This window comes from Cibotium barometz, chromosome 10 (genome assembly GCF_041138505.1).
Source record: "Cibotium barometz isolate CiBa-2024 chromosome 10, ASM4113850v1, whole genome shotgun sequence".
In the NCBI taxonomy this organism is placed as follows: domain Eukaryota; kingdom Viridiplantae; phylum Streptophyta; class Polypodiopsida; order Cyatheales; family Cibotiaceae; genus Cibotium; species Cibotium barometz.
The window spans coordinates 54,879,179-54,904,690 of record NC_141055.1 but is presented as its reverse complement, the minus strand read 5'-3'; the positions used below and the strand labels follow the sequence as shown (position 1 = coordinate 54,904,690).

The 25,512-nt window shown below is 45.7% G+C and overlaps 1 protein-coding gene across 1 annotated transcript in view; it reads left to right on the top strand.

Annotated features, from left to right (window-relative positions):
- The window catches only part of LOC147635063 (monosaccharide-sensing protein 2-like), a 36,119-nt gene extending 10,876 nt beyond the window's left edge, over positions 1-25,243 (top strand). Inside the window, exons 3-5 of the mRNA XM_086804339.1 lie at positions 22,865-23,907; positions 24,082-24,269; positions 24,365-25,243. Of these exons, the coding sequence (XP_086660465.1) occupies positions 22,865-23,907; positions 24,082-24,269; positions 24,365-24,839 (1,706 nt within the window). The 3' untranslated portion in view covers positions 24,840-25,243. The remainder of the gene's footprint in view (positions 1-22,864; positions 23,908-24,081; positions 24,270-24,364) is intronic.
- Positions 25,244-25,512: the final 269 nt, after the last annotated feature.

Below are 25,512 nucleotides of genomic sequence, written 5' to 3'. Positions count from 1 at the left end.
CCAATGGCTTTCTTGCCTTCAGGCAATCGCACTAAATCCCAAGTCTCGTTTCCATATAGTGCATCCATCTCCTCATCCATATCTTTCTCTCAACACGCATTTCCAACAGCCTCATCAATGCATGTGGACTCAACAACCTGCACAACCTTTGCCATATATGCATAGTGATGTGCCACATAACCATCATAGGTAAATCTCTGCACAGGATTTTTCACTCTCCCAGATCTTCGCAGCTTTTCATTGATGGCTTCCATAGCCTTCTTTACACTAGGTGTTCTCATAGCTGGGATCCCAAGCTCCTCATCAAGGCTCATATCTGAGCCACTAGACTCTCCATCAACATGAGAATGCCCTGCAGAAATGTCAGGCATACCAAGGGGCTCAACCATTTTCTCTTTTCCTTTACGTGATGTACTAATCACATTTGCAGGACTGGTATTATGACGCAGCCTGCCACTCCATGGTCTATCAATAGACCCACTAGATGAGGACTCTCCTGGTCGACTCAAAGACTGTGATTGCTGACCTGCATTCTGTGCAACCACACTTCCACTCACATCAGCCCCGACAGCTTCTTTTTCAGCAGCATACCAGCTGCTCATCTCATCAAAGACAACATCCCTGCTTACCCTCAACTCACGTGTAGCAGGGTTATAACACTTGTATCCCTTTTGCTCAAGGGAGTATCCAATAAACACACATTTTTCAGCTTTCGGATCCAGCTTAGTTCTCAGCTCATCTGGCACATGCACATATGCAATGCATCCAAAGACTTTCAGATGAGACAAATCTGGTTTTCTGCCAGTAAACCTCTCCTCTGGAGTTACATCATGTATGGCTGCAGTTGGAGTCCTGTTCATGATGTATACTGTTGTAGAAACAGCCTCAGCCCAATAGCTATGCGGCATATTTTTCTCTTCCATCAATGCTCGCGCAATCTCAGCAATGTGCCTGTTTTTCCGCTCAGCAACTCCATTTTGCTGCGGAGTGTATTTGCATGTGAACTGTCTCCGAATACCATTCTTCTTCAAAAATTCAGAGAACTCATTGGAGAAGTACTCTCCTCCTCCATCTGACCTTAGGCACTTTACATATTTCCCTGTTTGCTTTTCAACCAAAACTCTGAAATTCTGAAAGTGAGTGAACACCTCACTCTTCTCCTTCATGAAATATATCCATACTTTCCTTGTGTGGTCATCAATGAAAGTCACATAATACCTGCAGCCTTCCATAGATATGGTCTTCGTAGGACCCCATACATCTGAATGCACAACATCTAGTGCATTTCTGCTCACATATCTGTTACGTGGAAACACATGCTTTGTTTGCTTTCCAAATTGGCATGCTTCACATATTTTCTGCATACCTTCCACTTTAAATTTTGGCAGCCCTGTCACAATTCCTTTTGTCTGCATAGACTTCAATCTCTGCACATTTACATATCCAATTCTTTTATGCCAAATGTCTGTGTCTGCAACAATTCCTGAACCATTTGCAAACATCGCAGCACTCATTTCAGGCATGTCTACATTCAATGTAAACATTCTGCCCACTCTGTTGTCTTTTGCAACCAACCTGCACTTGTCTTTAAAGTCTTCAACATAACAACCATCAGGGTTAAACCGAACCTGCAAACCTTGCTCAATCATCTGGCCAACTGAAACCAGATTCTTTGTTATGTTCGGTATATGAAGTACATCTGCAAGGTACTTCACTTTGCCATCCTGCATAGACAATGGCACATCTCCAACATGGGCAATTGGATGAGCAGTGTCATCCCCTGTTTCCACAAAACTTGGTCTTTCCGGGTTTTTCATCTCCTTGAACCACTCCTCATGACTCGTCATGTGGTTCGAAGCGCCTGAATCCACATACCATACATTATCTTTTTGTGCTGCATCAACATTTTCAGACATGGCATTCACGACATGCTGCATAACAAACAATCTTTCATTATCCTCATTATTTCTGCTTGAGGATGCATAGTTGTTTTGCTGCACTTTTCCATTTTGCATGTCAGCCTACTTCTTATAACATTCTGCCTGCACATGTCCAAGCTTACCACAATAATAGCATTCACGTGCATCATTATATTGCCTTTGCCAATTTCCACGGCCTCTTTGACTCCCCCTGCCTCTGAATTTGCCTCTTCCACCTGCGTGTTGTTGTTGTTGTTGTTGATTCTGGGACTGTTGTTGTTGCTGCTGTTGCTGGCCATAATTCTGATGACCTGTTCGGCCACCTCCTTGACCGCGTCTACGGCCTCCTCTACCTCGTCCTCTTCCTGAACTCGTGTAGAAGGCCCGTTGCTCTGAACTGTTTTTGCTTTGTGAAGACTGTTGGTCTTCACCCAAGCTCTTCTCTTCGATAATCAGCATAGACACCAAATCTGTAAAGTTGGGAATGTTTTCCCGAGTCTGAATAGACGTCTTGAACGCCTTGTATTGTGGCCCGAGACCACGTAGACAGACCTCCACCTTATCGTCATCATCTACTGACACACCAATAGATGCAAGGGATTCCACAATACCCTTTATCTTCAGCGCATAGTCATTCACAGACATGCTCTTTTTCTCCACAGTATGAAGTTCATTCTTCAACTGTATCTTGCGTGCCTTGGTATTTGTTTCATAAAGCTTTACCAAGGTGTCCCACGCCTCCTTGGGGGACTTGGCATCCTGAATGTGCCCAATCATGGTGTCCTGTATACTAATGGATAGCCAATACATAACCTTCCTGGCTCCTTGGTTCCAGTCTTTAAACTCTTTCACATCTGCAGCAGTCGGATTTATATCCGGTATCTCCGGTGTCTCTTCATGCTCACCTTCTATGTAGTCCCAATAACCTTTTCCCATCAGGAAATTCATCAACCTGAACCTCCAAGCATGGAAGTTATTCTTATCAAGCTTCTCAGCCACAATCTAGGTTATCCCATCATTTGACATCTTGCCAAATACACAGTTTTACCAGAAACAGCACTCTGGTTTGTCCTGCACAAACTGCTGTATTTTCTGTGTCACAAATCCCTATATTCTAGGGACATGCGGATGCGTGTCAGGCCTAGAAACATGCGGATGCATGTATGTATTATACCTGGGCATGTGTATGGATCATATGAATGGATGCATATGAGTCCAAGGACATGGCAGGACATTTGTGGACTTTCGGGCGGTGCCCGTGTGGATTCCGGCCATGCACACATGGTGTGTTATGATGGCAGGCGGAATATTTTCAAGTACAAGAATGATGATAGGTGGTTCTCCAAGTTTACATGTGCACAATGCATAAATGATGCATGCCATAACTTTATTTTACTTTGTGTGACATTGTCTTGCTGCCTGGACAATGCTTGTTATTTTGGCTTGTGAAGTCTGAGGGACCGGGGACGCCCGGGCACCTTGTGGACACGTGTGTGCACTCCTGCTTGGGCCTAAAACTGTGGGCTTATGGGTTTTGCAGGTGGTAAGTGCGTCCACACCCAATTTACAGCTTATTTCATTTACTACTAAAGTTTATTGGTTTGCAGGTCCACACTCATTAATAAGTGGCCGGACAACTTATAATGCGTTCGCATTTGGTTGGACCAAAATTAATGAAGTCCGGACAGCTTATGGCCATTTCCCATTTGGTTGGACCTAAACTTATACAAACAGGACAAATGGAGCACTATGGGCTGGACACCTACCTGGACACCTTATGGGGACACTTGTCAGCCATTATGTGTACCCACCAAGCCCCATAGGTGGCACTGGAGAAAGGCGCCTCCTTCAAGAGGCCATTTGGGCTGTTTTATTCAGAACTCAACACATTGGAGAGCTGGTTGAGGCTTTGGGAGTTGCTACAGGGCTGGTTGCTTGCTTCCCGGACTCACACAAGCTTGGATATCGATCCCCACACTCTTCTAAAGGGCTGGTTGGTAAATTTCAGACCTGTATTTTCTGGTTATTGCGAGTTTTGGGCTGGTTACAGGTGTCCAAAGTCAACTTGGACAATACAGGACAGCTCTAGGGACCTCCACAGGGCTGTAGGACCCTTTACAGGTGGATTTCTCGCGATGGAAAGCTGCTGTTTTGGACTGGTTATTGCATAAAACAGGCCGGACAGCAATGGAATATGTGAGCATGGATGTGTCTCAAGGGTTCCTGGTGTAACAGGTGTTTAGGGCAAGCGTTGGGAACACTTGCTCGCGGAGAACACAGGTTTCTGGATCAGTTTCTCGCGAGGAAACAGGACCAAAAGATCCATTTACATCCTGTGCAGGGCGGAGTACCTGTGAGGATTGTGATACTCTTGTGCAGGGCGGATGTACCTGTGAAGAGGCTTATGCAGGGCGGATGTACCTGTGTGTAGGGCGGATGTACCTACAGATTCTCTTGTTTGAGATGTATTCATACATGATGTATTTGGTAGAATCAGGTGCAGGCTGGTGGTGAATCCCCAGGCACCCGTAAACTTGTACTTGCAGACTCTTTTGGTAATATAACCTAAAGGGGGGGGGTCAGCCTATCATCGGTCCCTTTATGCGGTGTACTGTCATTTTCAGCTTTGTGGTTGTAATGCTCAAGTGTTAAGTGCTCAGAATCTTGTTCACATTTATACGATTCCAATACACGCGTCCGCCTCCCGTTACATTGGTATCAGAGCTCAGTTTTTCTCCTCGTTGGAAAACGGTCTGAGGCTTGGAATCATAAGTGGTGACCTGATTTGAGTGTCATGGACAGCCACATTTCTGACAGTGTGGAGAACACACAGGACCGTGAATTTCATGGTACAAAGGATGCAAGAGATGCTGCAGGCAATGATGTCTATGGAGATGCAGGCACTCATGACACTATGCATTCTGATTTGGAATCTTTGAGGCGTCAAGTGCGACGCTATAGGGCTGAAACCGAAGAGCTTAGGTCATTGAAAAATGACCCGGATGTACAAAGGGTGTTGGCTGCGAAGGCAAAGGCTTCGGTCCATGAAGTCACTTTTGAAGCAATTGCAAAGGAAATGGATGTTGAGAAACCCCGAGAGCTTGCACTTGCATACCTAATGGTTAAGGGTGATGTATATACCGAAGCAGATGGTAGTTTGGCTTTCAAGAAGCCACCCCTCATGGCTGCCCATGGTGATGCACATGATGCACAACAAGCAGAAAGAGCACAGCAAGTGCCAAATGCTGAAAGGACAAGAGTCCCTGGTGCTAGGCTTGATGCAGGTCAAGAGAAGAGTAAGGATGAGGGATCCTCTACTCATTCCCGCTTTGCTCCAAGAAGACATGTCCATTCTCGTGTTGAGCTTTCCACTCATTTGGAGAGTGTGGCTCAAGAGAGAACGAAGAGGGATCGTGAATCTTCATCGCGGCATCATCATCATGCAGATGAACAGGATGTACATAGGGATGCATATAGAAGGAAGAAGCCTCGAGAGTTCAAGTCCGGTGACAAGGATGTAAAGTTTGAAAACTTTCAGGGACGGATGGACTCTACCAAAGCACTTGCTTTCATTAGACAGTTTGAGATAGCTTTTTGCAATGAAGACTTTTCGGAAAAGTCTATGCTCAGGCATGTGGGAATGCATCTCAAGGATACGGCAAGTGATTGGTGGCTTGCAAAAATACTTGATGGAAGTGCTGCCCCAACTTGGTCTTCTTTCAAAATTCAGTTTTATGATCAATTCTTACCACCAAACTTTGCAAAGGATGTACGCAAGGAGTGGGATTGGCTGTCCCAAGATGAGGGAGAGTCCGTTGCTTCATACATAGCAAAGTTTTGGAAAGTCCTTCTCAAGGTTACTCCCTTCATGAAGATTGGAGAGGACGAGAAGAAGAGAAAGTTTGAATCGGGGCTCCATCACATCATCCAACAAAGCTTGGGAGTGTACCCAAATAAGACCATACAAGAGCTTATACACTCAGCCATGATTGCGGAGAACTTGCACATAAAAGCACCCACAAATAAGCCATTTGCAGGTCAAAACAAGAGCAAATTCAGGGCTGGTTATGACCAGAAAAAGGGTGGACAGCCACCTAAGAATGCTCCCAAAGATGGCCGAGATGCAAAGGATGACTCCGAAAAGAAGCCGGGGGGTAAACGCCACAATTTTGGGCTCTCAAAACAGCAATTGGAAGAGTACAGGAAGGCTGGAAAATGCTTTAAGTGTGGCAGTAAAGATCATATATATCCTAAATGCCCACAGAATCCTAAGAATGCTGAGCCTAATGTGCAAAAGCCTCTTGTGAATGTTGTACCCGATGTGCAGGGTAATACAGGACATGAGCCCAAGAGTAGAGTCATATGCAAGGCTTGGGGCAAATTGAAGGATCAGCCCGCTTTGTTTCTTTTTGATGATGCTTCCACAGATAACTTTATATCCGTACAGATGGCTGCCGCCATAGGTCTCAATGTGGAAGACATGGGAATGCAAATAAATGCAGATGCCGCCTTTGAGGGCAAACAGGTTGATGTAACTCCGGTCATTGGTAAGCTCCGTGTACATATACAGGACTACCTCGACTATGAGAGCTTTTTAGTGGCTCCTCTTACAGGTTGTGATGTTTTGTTGGGGATGCCCTGGCATCACCGTTTAGAGCCTACTAAGGCTTACAAAGAGAAGAAAATCAGCTTTGTACATAGAGGCCGTGAGCACTCTATAGATGCTGGTACTACTGGAAGTACCATACCTCTTGTAAGCCATGTACAAATTAATAAGGCAATAAAGAAATCAGCTTGTTCTTACTTGGTTTTTGTACGTGATACCATTGAACATTCTAGTGTTGATGTTAGTACATTAGATCAAGACAAGCTTAACTTTTTGAATGAGTTCAAAGATTGTTTTGCAAATGCTTTGCCAGCAAGGTTGCCACCAGAGAGGCCGGAAGATCATTGCATAGATCTAATTCCCGGTAGCTCTCCACCTAATAGGCCACCATATAGGGTGAGTGCTAGTCAACAAGAAGAGATTATGGCACAGGTGAATGAACTTTTGGAAAAGGGTTTGATTCGGCCTAGTTCTTCGCCATATTGCTCGCCGGTACTTCTTGTTCAAAAGAAGGATGGTACTTACAGGATGTGTGTTGATTACCGTGCCCTCAATAAGATAACCATCAAGAATCAGTTTCCGATTCCGCGCATTGATGACATCTTGGACAAGCTTGAAGGTTCGGCATGTTTCAGCCGAATAGACCTCAAGAGTGGGTATCATCAAGTGAGAGTGGCACCTCAAGATGTACACAAGACTGCATTCAGGACAGCCTTTGGTCTTTATGAGTTTTTGGTGGTGCCTTTTGGCCTTACAAATGCACCCGCTACCTTCAACAAGATGATGGACAGGGTGTTCAGAAAGCATAGAAAGTTCACAGGTATATTCTTTGATGACATTATTGTATTCTCAAAGAATGAAGCCCAACATCGTGAGCACCTGGCTATTGTGTTTAAAGAGCTTAAGGAAAATCAGCTCTACATAAATGCAAAAAAGAGTGAATTCTTCCTTCCAGAAATTCACTATCTTGGTCACATTGTATCAAAGGATGGTGTGCGCATGGATCCCGCAAAAATACAAACCATGCAAGAATGGCCAGAGCTGAAATCAGTCCATGAAGTGAGGAGCTTCCTTGGTTTATGTGCTTATTACAGGAGGTTCGTCAAGCATTTTGCTTTCATTGCCGCTCCGTTACATGACTTAACGAAGAAGAAAGCAATCTTTAAGTGGACACAAGAAGAGAGAGATGCCTTTCAAAAGTTGAAGAGTGCAAATCATCTCGGGACCGGTACTCATTATTCCGGATTTGCACAAACCTTTTGTTGTGGAATGTGATGCAAGTGGGGACTGCATAGGGGCTGTTTTGAACCAAGAAGGACATGCCATTGCCTATGAGAGCAGACGCTTGCAACATGCAGAGCTTCACTTACAGGTTTATGAGAAGGAGTTGTTGGCTGTAATTCACGCCCTTACTATTTGGAAACACTATCTTTTAGGGGCTGATTTTATGGTCAAAACTGATCATCAAAGTTTGAGATACTTTTTGACTCAAAGTAAGCTCTCAGAGAAGCATATGAGATGGGCAAATTTCCTCTCAATGTTTCATTTTCAGATTTTACACACTCCAGGGAAAAAGAATGTGGTGGCGGATGCCTTATCTAGACGACCACAGGTTCATGCTATTACAGTTGCGTACCATGAGGACTTATCGGATATGCGTAATACTTATCATCTGGATGAGGATTTTGCACATGTATGGGCTGATTTGCAAGAGGGTATTGCTGTCCCATCTTATGTCATAAGAGATGGATATCTCATGATGCAAAATCGTATGTGTGTGGTAAAGAACCTTCGCCATAAGGTTATGGATGAGTGCCATGCTCCTCCATATGCAGGTCATAGAGGCATTTTGGCCACAGCACAAGCTTTGGAGAGGTATTTCTTTTGGCCACATATTCGCAAGGATATTGAAGCATATGTGCGTGAATGTATGGTATGTCAAAAGGTCAAATTTGACAGACATAAAGCACCTGGATTGCTTCAACCTTTGCCTATACCAAATGAACCATGGGAAAGCATTGCTATGGATTTCATTATGGATTTGCCAAGGACGCCACAGGGAAATGATGCTATTTGGACCATTATTGACAGGTTTAGTAAGCAGGCACATTTCATTCCCATGCGCAAGACAATAAAGCCAGATCATATGGCTAGGATGTTTTTGGCACAGATATTCAAACACCATGGCATGCCTAAATCTATTGTGGGGGATAGAGATCCTAGAACCACAAGTTTATTTTGGCGCGCATTGTTTGACAATATGGGTACAAAGCTGAACTTCTCATCAGCTTACCATCCACAGACAGATGGGCAAAGTGAAATAGCAAATTCAGCCGTTCTCGACTTGCTGAAATCTTATGTATCCGACCGTAAATCGGATTGGGAGAAGTATTTACCACTTGTGGAATTTGCCTACAACAACACGGTACATACTTCTACGGGCAAGGCGCCCTTTGAGATTATCTATGGCAAGGTGGTACTACCACCCATCCTTCGTACAAAGGATGAGATTTTTGCAGCAGATGAGTATGTCAAAGACGTGGATACTGCATTTGCACAGGTACGGACAGCCATAGAGAGGTCTCAAACCAAGAATAAAAAGGCAGCTGATAAGCATAGAAGGGATGTACAATTCAAACAAGGTGATTGGGTCTTGCTGAAATTTGAAAAGGCACGCCTTCGGAAGAGGCCAGGAAAAGAGGGAAAGTATCCTAAACTTTCCAACAGGTACTATGGACCTTTTCAGATCTTGGAGAAGATCAATGATGTTGCATTTCGGCTTGTACTCCCAGATCATTGGAACATGCATAATGCTTTTCATGTGAGCCTATTGAGGCCTTATGTGGGACCGACACCGTTTGAGCCGGTTTTGGAAGACCCACCCGAGGTGGATGAGCTGGAAGAGATTCTTCAACCTGAACAGATTGTTTTTCACAAGGAACGAAAGCTTGCGGGAGGCAAACTTGTTCGTAGGTACCTTGTGAAGTTCAAGAATTATTCAGCTTTGGATGCGAAATGGATGGATGAGGCCTACTTCGAGGATTACCCAAATCTTTTGAAGGCCTATCTGGAGGCTTTTCAGTTGCGGTCAACTGATTAGAAGCCGGGGGGATGTCACAAATCCCTATATTCTAGGGACATGCGGATGCGTGTCAGGCCTAGAAACATGCGGATGCATGTATGTATTATACCTGGGCATGTGTATGGATCATATGAGTGGATGCATATGAGTCCAAGGACATGGCAGGACATTTGTGGACTTTCGGGCGGTGCCCGTGTGGATTCCGGCCATGCACACATGGTGTGTTATGATGGCAGGCGGAATATTTTCAAGTACAAGAATGATGATAGGTGGTTCTCCAAGTTTACATGTGCACAATGCATAAATGATGCATGCCATAACTTTATTTTACTTTGTGTGACATTGTCTTGCTGCCTGGACAATGCTTGTTATTTTGGCTTGTGAAGTCTGAGGGACCGGGGACGCCCGGGCACTTTGTGGACACGTGTGTGCACTCCTGCTTGGGCCTAAAACTGTGGGCTTATGGGTTTTGCAGGTGGTAAGTGCGTCCACACCCAATTTACAGCTTATTTCATTTACTACTAAAGTTTATTGGTTTGCAGGTCCACACTCATTAATAAGTGGCCGGACAACTTATAATGCGTTCGCATTTGGTTGGACCAAAATTAATGAAGTCCGGACAGCTTATGGCCATTTCCCATTTGGTTGGACCTAAACTTATACAAACAGGACAAATGGAGCACTATGGGCTGGACACCTACCTGGACACCTTATGGGGACACTTGTCAGCCATTATGTGTACCCACCAAGCCCCATAGGTGGCACTGGAGAAAGGCGCCTCCTTCAAGAGGCCATTTGGGCTGTTTTATTCAGAACTCAACACATTGGAGAGCTGGTTGAGGCTTTGGGAGTTGGTACAGGGTTGGTTGCTTGCTTCCCGGACTCACACAAGCTTGGATATCGATCCCCACACTCTTCTAAAGGGCTGGTTGGTAAATTTTAGACCTGTATTTTCTGGTTATTGCGAGTTTTGGGCTGGTTACAGGTGTCCAAAGTCAACTTGGACAATACAGGACAGCTCTAGGGACCTCCACAGGGCTGTAGGACCCTTTACAGGTGGATTTCTCGCGATGGAAAGCTGCTGTTTTGGACTGGTTATTGCATAAAACAGGCCGGACAGCAATGGAATATGTGAGCATGGATGTGTCTCAAGGGTTCCTGGTGTAACAGGTGTTTAGGGCAAGCGTTGGGAACACTTGCTCGCGGAGAACACAGGTTTCTGGATCAGTTTCTCGCGAGGAAACAGGACCAAAAGATCCATTTACATCCTGTGCAGGGCGGAGTACCTGTGAGGATTGTGATACTCTTGTGCAGGGCGGATGTACCTGTGAAGAGGCTTATGCAGGGCGGATGTACCTGTGTGTAGGGCGGATGTACCTACAGATTCTCTTGTTTGAGATGTATTCATACATGATGTATTTGGTAGAATCAGGTGCAGGCTGGTGGTGAATCCCCAGGCACCCGTAAACTTGTACTTGCAGACTCTTTTGGTAATATAACCTAAAGGGGGGGGGTCAGCCTATCATCGGCCCCTTTATGCGGTGTACTGTCATTTTCAGCTTTGTGGTTGTAATGCTCAAGTGTTAAGTGCTCAGAATCTTGTTCACATTTATACGATTCCAATACACGCTTCCGCCTCCCGTTACATTCTGCACAGCGGTACTGTAGTACTCTCAAATGTCACAACCAGTGACTTCAATGTGCATACATACACCCAATGGCAACTCTAGACCTCTTTGCAGCACCCACAGTGTCTGCATAATCAATCTGTCTTCCTGCAGTTCTTAAAATAGAGTTCTGCAGAGAATCGATGACTTACCCGCAATGCTCGAAATCGCCTGCTTTCTGAAAAACGGAGGTCCAGACGCGCCCGAAACGCGTTTTCGGCCCAAAAACCTTGTCCAATAGGATAATAGGACATTATAGTTGCCCTATAGTTTTACTCCCGCGAAGAAAGCTCCTCAATCAGAGATCGTTGCCGTTGCCTCCCGTAGAGCTCCCGACAAGGGTGTAGTCACCAACACAAATAGGGAAGAGTAGTTGCAGCTCTTACCCTTGTATCGCTTCCTGTGGTTCTCTTGCTTGCAGCTCAGCCCTTAGCACGAACCAGGCTCTGATACCATGAAAAGATGCAGGGGGGAAGAGAGCTTGAGCTCTTGCAAGCACACACACACACTCACAAAACCCTAATAGAGAACACACAAGGTGGGAGGCTGAAAATCTTCTTCTTCTCTACTCAACACTCAACACACCATATACTAGAATAAGAGTACACACAATATGAAAGGTACTCAACCAAATACATACACGGGTTCTCTATAGTGTGAACCCGACTAAATGAGCTGGCGCTATAACTATGCCAGTCTCTAGAATGGCTGTCACACAGCCTGTCATCCCACTGGCCGCATATCTCTCATGATCTCACCAACCATGCCAGTGGTGTAAGTGTGGGGCCTATCCCCCAGGCGGGTCATCAGTGTCCACCGCCTCACTAGACGAGCTCGATATCTCAACATGAAAGACCAAGAGTCAGGCTAAGCTGTACACGATTGATGACCGATCTCAAGCCTATGCACTCTTCCAATGGAATGTAGGAAGGCTGCAAATCTGAGGTTGAGAGAAGGGGCTGATTGGAACTGTTTCTAGGCTGTGTTATGCACTATGAATGAATGAGAATGCTGTGTTTTACCTTCCCCAAAGTGGCTGTAGCAAAACGATGAGATGTATGACTGCTGAATTCTGTTGTATGCTGAAAACGCAAGGTGGATGAAGCAAGGTTGCTGGCTGAATGCTGAGATGCTGCGTTTTGCTAATGGGAGGTTGCAGGATGATGCTCCTAGTGCTGTAGGACTGAAACGCTTGCTCCAATTGGTGATGAATGAATGATATGAATTGAAGCGATGCTATTTATATGAGCAAGGGCTGGTCGGCTGGTTGCAAGAGCTGGCGGATTGTAGCATTAAATGCTACATGACTTGCTACTATGGATTAATGGTAATAATGTTGAAAATATCATGGAAAAATACCATATAAATGCTAATAAAAATGATAAAAATACTGGATGATATTCCAAGGCTTCTGCGATGGTCTACATGGTCTATATGCATATGGAATGAATGATATGTAATATATCTCCTCGTGCAACAACGATCCTTTTTGTTAAGAAAAAGGATGGATCTTCTAGACTTCGTGTGGATTATTATGCCTTTATTAATAAGCTGATTGTCAAGAGCAAGTTCTCAATGCCTTGGATTTTTTATATTTTAGAGAGAGGTTGAATGGAGCCAAGGTGTTTTTGAAGCTTGACCTAAAAAGTGGATACAATTAGCTACAGATTGTCAATGGGGACATCCCCAAGATAGCATTCTGCATTGAATGGGTCCACTCTGACACTACGAGTTTGTGGTCATGTCCTTCAGATTGACAAATGTCCTGATGACATTTAACCGTATGATTCATGTTTTTAGGGACTTGATTGGAAAGTATGTCTTTATTTTTTTTGGATGACATACTTGTATTTTCAGCTATCGTAGGCAACATGACATTGACACCTTTATAGGTTGTCCTCTTGACATCACTACTTATGTCATAACACACAAATATCTAGATATTATTTGATACCCCTCTAAGAGGTGGTTCACACACATACACACTACCTCACTCATAATAGGTTCACACACAATCATACACTTACTACACACTGTTGACCAAGTACACACAACACGGCTTAGCAGCCATTCTCATCAGAGTCACATGGGGACGGGGGACGGGGACGGGAAAGTGCCGTCCCGGGGACGGGGTCGGGAACGGCAAAAAAAAACCTCTTTTTTAAAAGCAATTTAGGAGTTGTATGCATGACATGCATATAGAGACACACTTTGAACAAAATTTTACACCGAATAGACAAAAAAACAAGAGTCATTTTGAGCAAAATGCGCTAATAAAACATCGATGGCACACTGATTATGTGATTGATAGTCTGATAGATACAAAGAGATAAGTACACGCCTCATGGGCAGTGAGGGTTACAAAAAAGAGTGGGTACAAAATAGAGATACTAGATAGATCATAGATGATAGATCACAATAGATCATGGCCATTGGTAGTGGGCACAAAAAAGGTGAGATGGCTCAAGGCTCAAGAGTCAAGCCTCAAGCTCCTGAAGTGCTAGCCTCGCGGGAGGCTTGGAAGTCGAAGTCGTCGATGCCATTTGAAGCCTCCTCCTCCCCCTCAGGCTGTAGCTCCTTCTCTACCTCCTCAAGATGCTCCTGAGCTGCAAGATCCTGCTGTGCCATCTCCCATTCGGTGAAGGGATCCGCCTTCCCTGTTGCTGTCGCACATAGCATGCGCAAGTTAGCGCTCACAAAAACCAAATCACTTGTCCTTTGCACTTCAAGGCGGTTCCTCTTCTTAGAGGCAATGTGACTGTAAACGCTCCAAAGTTGCTCCAAGCAACTAGAGCTCCCAGCCTGGCTAAGGATGCGAATAGCTAAGCGCTGCAACTCCGGCCCATCTGATCCGTAATCCTCCCACCAAAGAGGAGACCCAATCTTGAGGCGGTCAAGCTGTGCATCTAAACATCCAAAAGATCCCTGCCGCGTCCTATACTGAGATAGCTGGTCTCTGATCTTCCGCCTGATGGTAGGGTCGGGCTCTAAGCGCTCCAAAATGATCCGCCATCCCCTGCTTACTTCCTTGTCGGCCTCTTGCTTTCTGCCCTGGAACTCTGGATCAACCACAAAGGCAGCCGCATGAAGAGGGGAGTAGTAGGAGTTCCACCTGGACTCACATAATGAGTGGATCTCCTCAAACTCGGCCCTGTCTGGCACAAGCTGCTGGAGTGACTCGATCATGCGATCCATGGTCTCATAGACCTTGCCGACGCATGGTTCACGGCTGTCAATGACTCGTAGAAGGTGAACAATAGGCTTGACCAAGGCGTCGAGTGTCTTCACCTTCTCCAAGCGGCATCGTCGGCGCGATCTCGGCACGTTCTCCCTGTTGGCGATTTTGACTGCGGCATGGCAAAAAATTCATCACTAAGGAAAAGCCCTCTTAGGGCTCCGCCACATGTAGACAAGCGGCCTAGCATGAGGAAGTTGTATGCAAACCTTGTCTCAGAATACTTGAGGAGGGAAAGAGTGCTCCTTTTAGAGAACTCATGTCGCAGCCTTTGGTGGTTGAGGACAAAGGATACAAGCTGGTTAGCCTCCTCAATGGTGGGTGCAATCCATGGCAAGGCACCTATGTCTTTGAGGAGGTTGTTGAGACAATGGGCCATGCAAAAAGAAACTGTGATGGATGGATACATTGACTCAATAATGGTCCCGGCTGCCCTATTTGACGCCTCTCCATCTGCCACCATGCCGACCACAAGCTCCGGCCCAATGACCTCGATCGTGGACGCCCATTCCGTGGCAAGCACATCCACGGCCTTCCCAGTGCCACTCGCATCATGTGACTCAATGAAGTACACTTTGCTCCTTGAGTAGGCCACCACTCCATGGATGGAGCGCTTCTGCGTGTCACTCCATCCGTCTACAATGAGAGAGACTCCGTTAGTGTCCCACGTTGCCTTTGTATCCGCCGCCGCGTGCTCAACGGCCAACTTCTTCCTATCAAGCAAAGTGGTGCGAATCTTTTCCGATGAAGGTGGCACATAAGAGGGGCCATATTCCCCGATCTTTGTGGCCATCTCACGGAAGTAAGGAGACCTATTTCAAGTAAGGAAAACCATGTAGCATGTTAGCTTTTTTTGGCAATATGACAAATGCTTTGAAGCATGAGACATTAAAAAAAAAAGAGTGAAGAGAATTGAGTCTCGACTCTCACCGTGCCGCTTGAAACGCAATGTGGTCGTGGTAGAAGAACCTAGCCACTGACCTATCCACCTCATCCTTCAATTTTGGGTTCCAATTCTCGTTAAGAGTGGATTGACGGCGGATGGGAATGGAGGCACCCGATGTGGATGGAGTGGACTTGAATGGTTGAGAGCTTGAAGCAAGATTTGGGTTCCTCTCCACCTCCATTCGCGTCGGTTGCTCTCGTGCTCTCACCACATCATGAGGATCAACGGCAACATGTCGCCCTCTCTTTGCCGCCTCGGCCGCCTCATAAACCTTGAACTTCTCAAGAAGCTCCGCTCGCTTCTCAGGAGTAATGCGTGCGCAAAATTGCACTTGATGACCGGCCTCGTGCAAAAAGTGAGCCGCACTTTGTTGGCGCCGCCACTTCTCTTGTAGGAACAAAGCTTGCAATTCCATTCCCTTGAACCACCGCCCACTCCACGACTAGTGTAGTGGACCTCATCCCACCATGACCATGTGTGCACCACCGGCCTCCTTCGTGAAGAGCCCGCAACGGAAGATGTGGCGGCGGCGCCTTCACCTTGAGATGCCATGAATGATGATAGTGTGAGAGAGAGGGAAGAAGGGTGCAATAGAGAGTTGCAAGTTGCCGCTTGACTCTTGAGGCTTGCAAGTCTCAAGAGGGATGGATCATGGAACTTGGAGAGAGAGAGAGAGAGAGAGAGAGAGAGAGATGGCTTGGAAGTTGGCACAATGTAGATAGTATATAGAGAGAGAGAGGGCTAACTTGCCACTTGGGCCTTGAGGCTTGGACAATGGAACTTGGAACTTTGGAAGCTTGAGGCTTGAGCAATGAGGCTTGAAGCTTCAAACTTGAGTGTGGAGAAAAGTCCTAAAGTGTGCCTTCTTTTATAGCTGGAAATCTGCCCGTTTCTGCCCGTTTTTGGCCGTTTTCTGCCCTCTTCTGGCCGTTGGAGGCGTCCCCTCACCGCGTCCCCTGCCCGTCCCGCGTTTCGAGAACGCGTCCCCGGGACGACTTCATGCGTCCCCACACTGCACGGCGTCCCCGGCCGTCCCCGTCTCCACGTCCCGCGTCCCTAAGGGCCGTCCCCGCGTCCCTGTGTGACTCTGATTCTCATACACACTTAGATCGAGTACTCACCGACCATAACCACCACGGAGATAAGGCCTTGCTTCTAACAAAAACCCCCCAAGGGCTATCTCTCTTGCCATTATAAGGATAAATCAAGACCCGTAGTCCTATTTCACATGCTTGCAGTGGAGCAAACAACCAAGAAGAAGGACTAACCAAATCACACACAATCCACATGGCCTACAACATAAGGTGATGAGAGGTGGCTACAACCATGATAAACACTTGATCCAGAACACAAAATACAACTTGGTCTAATATATAAAACACAAACACATATCTTGAAAAAATAGAAAAAAACACAGATATTTGACACACAGGGAAACACACTTGTATCATCATCCCCCTTGGGCCTACTCATTTGGTGGAGGTTGAATCATTACATATAGCAGATTTTTCATCTCATTCCTTGGAAAACATTAGGGTTTTCTAAAAATTAGGGCTTTTTTGAAAATGATGTTATAGGAGGCTATAGCAACAATTGAATGCTTGATTTTTGGCCTCAATTTTACAAAATGATGGAGGATTTGGGATTAATGCTTTAATTAAGCAAGATTTTCAAAAATTGTTGAAAGCCCCAAATTGATTTCTATACCTTCGTGTCAGATGCTTTTGTTTTTTTAAAAACCATTTCTTCTTTCACTTTTTCTACTATTTGCTTGACAGCGTGCAAGGTGGTAGCTTATTTTGATAAGCAATGGTGATTTTCGTCATTTTCTTGTTGTTATGTTGCTCTTTTCGAAGCTTTTAATAAGGCTTCATTAAGCTTTATAATAATAAGCCTTACACTAAGGCTTTAAAGCTTAAAGCCTTGATACCAAATGTTGACGAGGAGTACGTTAGGCGACGGGTGTAGGAAGCGTCACGCGGCTGAAGTAGTGGAGGAGCGCGGATGTCAGTAGAGAGTCAGACAGCAGCTGATTGCAGCGAACATAGTGTTAGACATCATCCCCTTCTTGCTGGCTTCCTGTTTGGTGTCCTATTTTAGCCTCTAGGGTTGACCATGTTAGCTAGGCAAGGATACTGCAGTTCTTGCATTCGTGGTAAGCAGCACAGGGAATCTTTTCCGAAGCAGGCTTCCAGGCGGGCTTCGAAACCATTGGAGTTGGTACACATTGACTTGTGTGGACCTATGCAGACAGCATCCTTGGGAGGTTCTTTGTACTTTATGCTGCTGCTTGATGATTGTTCTAGATTCACATGGGTTTATTTCCTTTCACAGAAGGACCAGGCTTTTGCTCGATTCAAGGAGTGGCATGTAATGGTGGAGAAAGAGTCTAGCTTGCAGGTGAAGACTCTTTGGGTTGACAAAGGAGGTGAATTTTCTTCTAATGCTTTCGTGAGATTTTGTGCGGAACATGGCATCAAGAGGGAGCTGGCCAATACAAGTTCGCTGTCAGAGAATGGAGTTGTTGAACGAAAGAACAGGACTGTGGAGGAGATGGTGAGGACGATGTTGGAGCATCGTGATCTTCCTCGTGCACTTTGGGGAGAGACTGTGGCTACGGCTGTCCATATCCTCAACCGTTCTCCAACGACTTCAGTACCGAACATGACTCCCTTTGAGGCATATTTTGGCAGGAAACCTGATGTCTCCCATTTCCATGTGTTTGGGAGCGATGCGTATGTTCATATTCCGAAGAAGCAGAGGGGGAAGCCTGACTCAAATTCCCAAAAGCTTATCTTTGTGGGATATAACTCTCTTTCCAAGAGATATAGGTTATATGATCCAGAGAGGAACGAGGTTGTTGTGTCAACAGGGATGTGGTCTTTGATGAGCATGTTCCGGTTTCCACTATTGATGAGCCGCCACTTCTTGGAGACCCAGAGGATTCTGATGGATGATTCCCAGTCGATTGTTCTAGCTGGACAGCCTCAGTCAGTTCAAGAGATTGAGCTCGTAGCTGGAGATGAGCCCCCGTATAGTTGGAGGCTCCGCGTTTTGTTCGAGTACCGAGGTGGCTAGTGGACACCCTTCGGGAATCAGGTGTCACGAAGCTCCTCTCTCCGAATGGACCACAGAGGACGGACCTAGAAGATTGCATAGAGTCTGTGATAAAAGTCATTTAGTGGAGCTTTTACTGGCAAAGTATGCTTTGATGTCTTGTATCATGCGAGACAAAGAGCCCACTTCCGTCAAGGAAGCCCTTTCATAGGATACTTGGAGGAAAGTCATGCAGGTGAAACTAGATGCCATTGAGAAGAATAACACTTGGGAGTTGATACCGAGGCCGTTGAAACGGTCTGTCATTGGTGTCAAGTGGGTCTTTTAGACCAAGTATATGTCAGATGGGTCGGTGGACAAACACAAAGCAGCTAAGGGTTATGCTCAGCGGCCAGGCATCGACTATGAGAATACCTTTGCACACCGACAGCAAGGATGACCACGATTCGGACCGTTCTTGCCCTTGCTTCTTCTCAACGGTGTTCGTATATCAGATGGATGTCAAATGTGCGTTCCTTAATGGTGACCTGCAGGAGGAGGTGTATGTTGAGCAGCCTCCAGGCTTTGAGGTTCCAGGATCAAAGGGTATGGTTTACAAGTTGAGGAAGGCCTTGTATGGTCTTAAACAGGCTCCTAGGGCTTGGAATCAGAAGATTGATTTATTCTTTCTACTACGGACTGGTTTTCAGAGATCGGTTGCAGATCCCAACCTATATCTCTTTCGGGAATGTGGCATGGTCACGCTGATCATCCTTTATGTGGATGACCTCATTCTCACCGCGGTCATGTGGAGCACATTTTAGTGATGAAGGCTGCCTTGTCAAAGGAGTTTGAGATGACCGACTTAGTTTACTCCACTTCTTCTTGGGATTGGAGATCTGGCAGACCCAGAGGGGGTTCTTTGTCTCTCAGCAGCGGTATGTTCATTAGTTGCTTGAGGCCTGTGGGATGGAGAACTGCAAGCCTATCAAATCGCCGATGGACCCGAACATCAAGTTGATAGTGAATGATCCTTGTGAGCCAGTTGATGCCTCTCTGTACCGGAAGTTGGTTGGTTCATTGATCTGGTTGCTGAACACCAGATTGGACTTGAGCTTTTCTGTGGGGCTGTTAAGCTCCTTCATGCAGACGCCGTTGAAGTCTCATTGGGACGTAGGATTGCGTATCTTGCGGTATCTGCAGGGTACGAAGGATCTTGGACTCTTTTACACAGGAGGGGGATTAATGGATGGAGTCAGACTCCAAGGTTGGAGTGACTCAGATTGGGGAGGAGATCCAGATACGAGGAGATCCACATCAGGCTATAGTTTTTTCCCTCGGCTTAGGAGCGGTTTCATGGGGCAGTAAGAGGCAGCCAACTATTGCATTGTCATCCCGGGCTGCTTGTGGTGTTGCTTGCGAGGTTGTGTGGCTGCGGAGGTTGCTTGGCGAGATTGGGTTTCCACAAAAGGAGCCCACGTCATCCAGTGCGATAACCAGAGCTGTATAGCTATTACTCGGAACCCGGTCTTCCATGCCCGGACCAAGCACATAGAGATACAATATCACTTTGTTCGTGAGAAGATCTTGGCTCGTGACATCTTGCTTCTTTATTGTTCGACGGAGGACAATGCGGCAGACCTCTTCACGAAGTCTCTACCTCAGGCTAGATGGTCTGAATTGCTGCGTTTAGGGTACAGATGGACTGAACTGCTGCGTTAGAGATTGTGTAACTGCTGGCTACTCAATGGACTGCATGAAGGGGCTGTGTTAAGCTGCAAGGAAGGCTGAAAGCACAAACACAAGCTCCAAAGGCAGGGACCAGTCTAGGCTGAAGGCGAGGAATGCTCCCGGTGCTAAGGATGAACGTGCCTAGCTCACTGGAGACTGAATGAATGTCTAAGCCCTCTGCAAGCCTATTTGTACTAACTAGTGGTTGGTCAAGTTGGCTGGTCATTTATTTAATAAAGTTTATGTTTATAAATGACAATAACTGCTAAATAAATACCATAAAATATGAAAAAAATACCAAATAAAGCCTAGTAAATTCCCTAAGGCTTCTGGGATGTTCTAAATGATGCACATGCATATGAATGCATATTATGCAGGATGCAGAGTGCTTTCTGATGCAAACCCTATACTTCTACTAACTCTACATGCATGAATGATTCTCTCCAAGTGGGTTAAGGGACTTGACTGACTGACTGACCCGCTAAGGTTGAGGAATGACCTACGTAGCTCGTGCCTGACTTATCCTGGACTGAGGATGTACAATGGGGTCACGGCGTACGACAAATATCATCCTACTAGGTTCTAATAATGTACAAATGTTGCACTGCTGATGATGAGCCAATTTGTCACCATGCACTGAGTGCAGAGTGCATGTGACAACCCTAAAGTCTACAATTGGTATGAGAGCCTGGTCATTGCCGTCTGCTACTTTCTTGAAGCTGCTTGACACCGTTGACGATTTGATGATGCCCACAGTGTAGTCACCTGAAGGAGGTGACCAATGTTGATGCTGCTCCTCGCCAGGCAAACGACATCAGTCTACTTGCACAGCGGCTTTATTACGCCCCCCCATGGTGCACATCCCGGTTGTCTCCTCTTACGCAACATCGCTAAGCTTAGTTGCCGCCCCGCCATTCCCCCCACTTATCGCAGCAGGTAGCACACTCACTCGGCGTTATTATCGCCACCTATCGCAAGCGGTGTGAGTGCTCGTTTTGGTGTCTCTTTCCACTCCGCCAGCCCCGCCTCTGCGTCGTTAAGGATTACTTCTTTGATTGCTATGCGTCGCCCCTGCTCTGCGCATCGCTTGCATAGAGTTGCTATACAACCCTCTCTACTGGCTTACAGCTTCTGGAAGCTCCCGTCCTAAAAGCTTTCAAAAGCCTCCGCTAGTGTGTGCTCGTGCGTAGTACCTCTGTAGTAGGAGCATCAGCTCACAGATTCAGCATCAATTTTTTTTTCAAAAAATAGGGCTTTCAAAATTGATAGGAAAATCGTCCAATTGATGCCTAAAATTTATTAGAACTGCCTTGCATCAACTCGACAGCACAGAGGTTTGGCATCAGCACTGCTCAGCTCCACCAAAGCAGCCCTGGCCTGCTAGTAATTCCCCGCATGCAGCTCCAACAACGTTGACTTCCTCTGCGGGTTCCACGTATTGAAAGGTTCTCCCACCGATAAAAAATATTTTATCATGATTATTTATATGTGAGTGTCGAGGGTTTTCTGCCTAGATGTCCCTTGAAATCTGAATTAAATAATCCTTGTGTGTTTTCTCTTATATGTTTGTAACGTCTTATTTTATAAAAGGCTCCTTTCCTATGTTATCGCGATTTTGAGTTGGGGGGATAGTTCTGGAAGCTGAAGAATCTTACGTGTGGCTAAACCGGTTTGCAGATTTGAGTGTGATCTGTTGTATCATGTCAAGTATGGCCACTGTGATCTTTTGCCTAACGTGATGTGATCACCGTAAGTATGAAGGCTATTCCTCATAACACCATCCTAACTCTGAAGGAGGAATTGGTGGAAAAATCAGAGTTCATGTGTGTGAACATCCCTTAGAGGTGAAAGTCTGTAAGTGTGTGTGAACAGGCGCTTATAGCCACTAGTGTGTTTGTGTGTGGAAGCAGCGATGTCATTGGTTTAGCCAAGTGTCATTGCCCCATGAGTAGAGTGTTGAGAAAGCTAAGGCATTCAGCCCAGTGATGTGATCACCGTAAGTATGAAGGCTATTCCTCATGACACCATCCTAACGCCAAAGGAGGAATTGGTGGAAAAGTCAGTTCATGTGTGTGAACATCTCTTAGAGGTGAAAGTCTGTAAGTGTGTGTGAACAGGCGCTTATAGCCACTACTGCTATGTCACTCACTGAGACCTGATGCTTGATCAATCTCGATCTGTACATAGGAGTCGGTGTCCTTCCATTGGACAACTTCATGCTCCTTGAGCAAGGCTTTTATAACCTAAGGCTTTGAATGAATGGTGAAGGAATATCTTTTTCTTTGAACTGAGAGCATGGCTTGTTTACTTGAACAAAAGTGTGAAAGCGGTGTCATTTGCAAGAAGAGATGTGCAGTAGACTCGAAAACTACTTGCTATTTTTTTTGTCTACCCAGGAGTAGTGCCTTCTAAAAGACCATTTGACCCTGTCATTTCGTGGTGAGGAAACAACCAGTTGGGTGAAACAAAGATAAGCACCTACCTCAGGACAAAAGAAACTTCGAAGAACCATGGGTTTTTAGTATGTAGAGCTGTCCTAGAACATGGTGCTTTGCTTGGCAGTGATAGCTTTTCAGCAAAGTAGAAGTCTGCCTGTACATTTACAAGCCTAAAGTAGAGTCTTTGTTTTTTCTTTTTTCCAGGAGAAATGGCTCTTTTAGTAGAAGGTCTGGGTGTGGGAGAAGATCCAATCTTGGAAGAGTATATTATCCAACCTGCTGATTTGGTGGGAGACCTGGATGATGTAATTTCCAGTGAAGAGGACTCTCACATAAAGCTTTTTACTCCTGGAGATGGGACTTCTTGGATTGCAAAACCCCTCTCTAGTGTAACTGGGTCTCAAGGATTTCTTTCAAGACCTGAAAGCATCATTCAACAGGGAACTCCACGGCTTGGCAGTGTTCCTTTCATGGATCCAATGGTCACCTTGATGGGAAGCCTTAAGGGCACTTTTGCTGACCATTTCCATGGTTTTGAAAGCATGCGAAGTCATGTCCAAGGACATCAATTTGAAGCTTTTGATGACGATAAAGAGGATGAAGAGAATGCAGAAAGGCCACATGAAGATTATTACTCTGACGATATAGGTGGTGACATGGATGGGGGTTTGACAAGCCCTCTACTCTCAAGACATAGCAGTGGTCATTGGGAGGATTCAGATCTACATAGAGTTGACTCTTTGGCTGGAAAATCTCTATCTAGGGCAAGCTCAGCATCAAGAACAGCCTTAAAAGACATAAAAGGAGTTTCTCATAGTGCGGTACCATCTAGCATTGCACCATATGGAAGCTTTGCGGGGTCGGTTGGGAGCACGGATATTGGTGGTGGCTGGCAGTTGGCTTGGCAGTGGACAGGTCCTGAAGGGACTGATGGCAAACCTGATCAAGGGAGTTATAAGAGGATATTTCTGTTTCAGGAAACTCCTGCAGATGGACCTCGAATGGGCTCTACATATTCACTTCCTCGTTTTGGTAGTACAGTGGGTGTGGTGGAATCTATTCCAGCTGCAGCTTTAGTAAGCAGGCCGTCTCAGTATGGGAAGGATATCTATCTGGAGAACCAAGTTGGACCCGCGTTGATACACCCGGCAGAAACGGCTACAAGAGGGCCAGCATGGTCTGATCTCCTTGAAGGTGGTGTGAGGCAGGCTCTCATTGTTGGAGTGATTTTGCAGATTCTTGAGCAGGTAATGCAGGCATTTGCAACTGGTCTTGTTTACGTAGGGGCTTGAACACAACCCCTATCTGATGGATGGGGGAATTTGGGTGGGAGGATTACTTATTTTTTCTTGGGCATCCACAAGTGTGTAAAGCCCCTTAAATTTCTTTCAGTGTGCTAACCAAGATTGCTTTTTCAACAGTTTGGTGGCATCAATGCTGTTCTCAACTTCACACCGGAGATACTTCAGGAGTCGGGCGCAGATGTGTTGTTGTCTCAAATGGGCATTGGATCTGACTCAGCTTCTATTCTAGCCAGTGCTGCTACGAATCTGGTGTCCATTCCCTTCATCATAGTGGCAATGCGGCTCATGGATGTAGTGGGTCGGCGGTATGCTTTTCGCCTACTTCCTCCTTTGATTTGCGTGCCCACACTGATGCCTTCTTTCTTACTGAAACCGACCTTATACAGTCATTTTTTTGCAGGAAAATCCTTCTAATCACACTCCCAATCTTAGTGTTAGCTCTACTGTCCCTGATTATTATCAACCTTGTGCCCACAAGTGATGCAGTCTTTGCTTCAGTGTCAGTTCTAAGTGTTGTTGTGTATGTCATCTTCTTTGTCACGGGTTTTGGCCCCATTCCAAACATGCTGTGTGCTGAGATATTCCCAACAAGAGTCCGGGGCGTTTGCACAGGAATCTGCCAGGCAGCCATGTGGATAACCAACATCTTGGTGACGGAGCTGTTTCCGGTTCTGGATTCGTCCCTTGGTATTGCAAGGACATTTGCATTTTTTGCAGCATTTTGCTTCATAGCCTGGGTATTTGTCTTCGTGAAGGTGCCAGAAACGAAAGGGATGCCATTAGAGGTCATTGTGGAGTTCTTTGCTATGTCGGCTGCTGGGAAGAAGAAACCGGTGGTGGAGTACGAAGATGCAGAAAAGGTTGTGGAAGTCTGAGATGGGTTGCCATCATGTGAAGGTAGAAGGATATGGTTTTGTAAGTTGTGGGCCAAAAGGTGCCTCCGAGTATGGCAGCTTTCTTGATGGGTCTTATTCATCTCCATCCGGGAGACTTTCTGGAAGAGGCAAGCATGGGAGCATGGAAGAGCAGTGTGGAAATACGGTTTGCAGAAGCTTTGACAGTTGAATAATAGTTACCATTGAAATTTTTTTTCTTTGAAGGTGGAAACTAATGAAGAAGAAAGCATATGGTGCAATTCTGAAGAGGCGGGTTTTGGCTGTGCAATAACTTGGGTGTTTTGTGTAGTGTGTGATGTAGTCACACAGGTATCAAGTAGGATTAATGTATGATTACAACAGTATGCCTTTTGCTTCAATGACCATTCATTCCAAGCAGCTGATAACATTGATTCTACCTTCCAAGGATGGGATTTTAACTGGGCTCTTGTTTGTGTGGTGTTCAGGGGCAAGGTGATTGAACTCTGGCTTTGTCCAGCTCTTTTACATCAGTAAGCTTGTGTGTGCTGCATAATTTTGTTGGATGTTTTTCAACAGTTTGTCCTCTAGACTGATGTAAGGCCATTTGACTGGCTCACGTCAAGCTGGAACTTGGGCTCAATTCTGAATATCATCAGAAGGCCCTTAATATACATACCCACTCATCCTATTT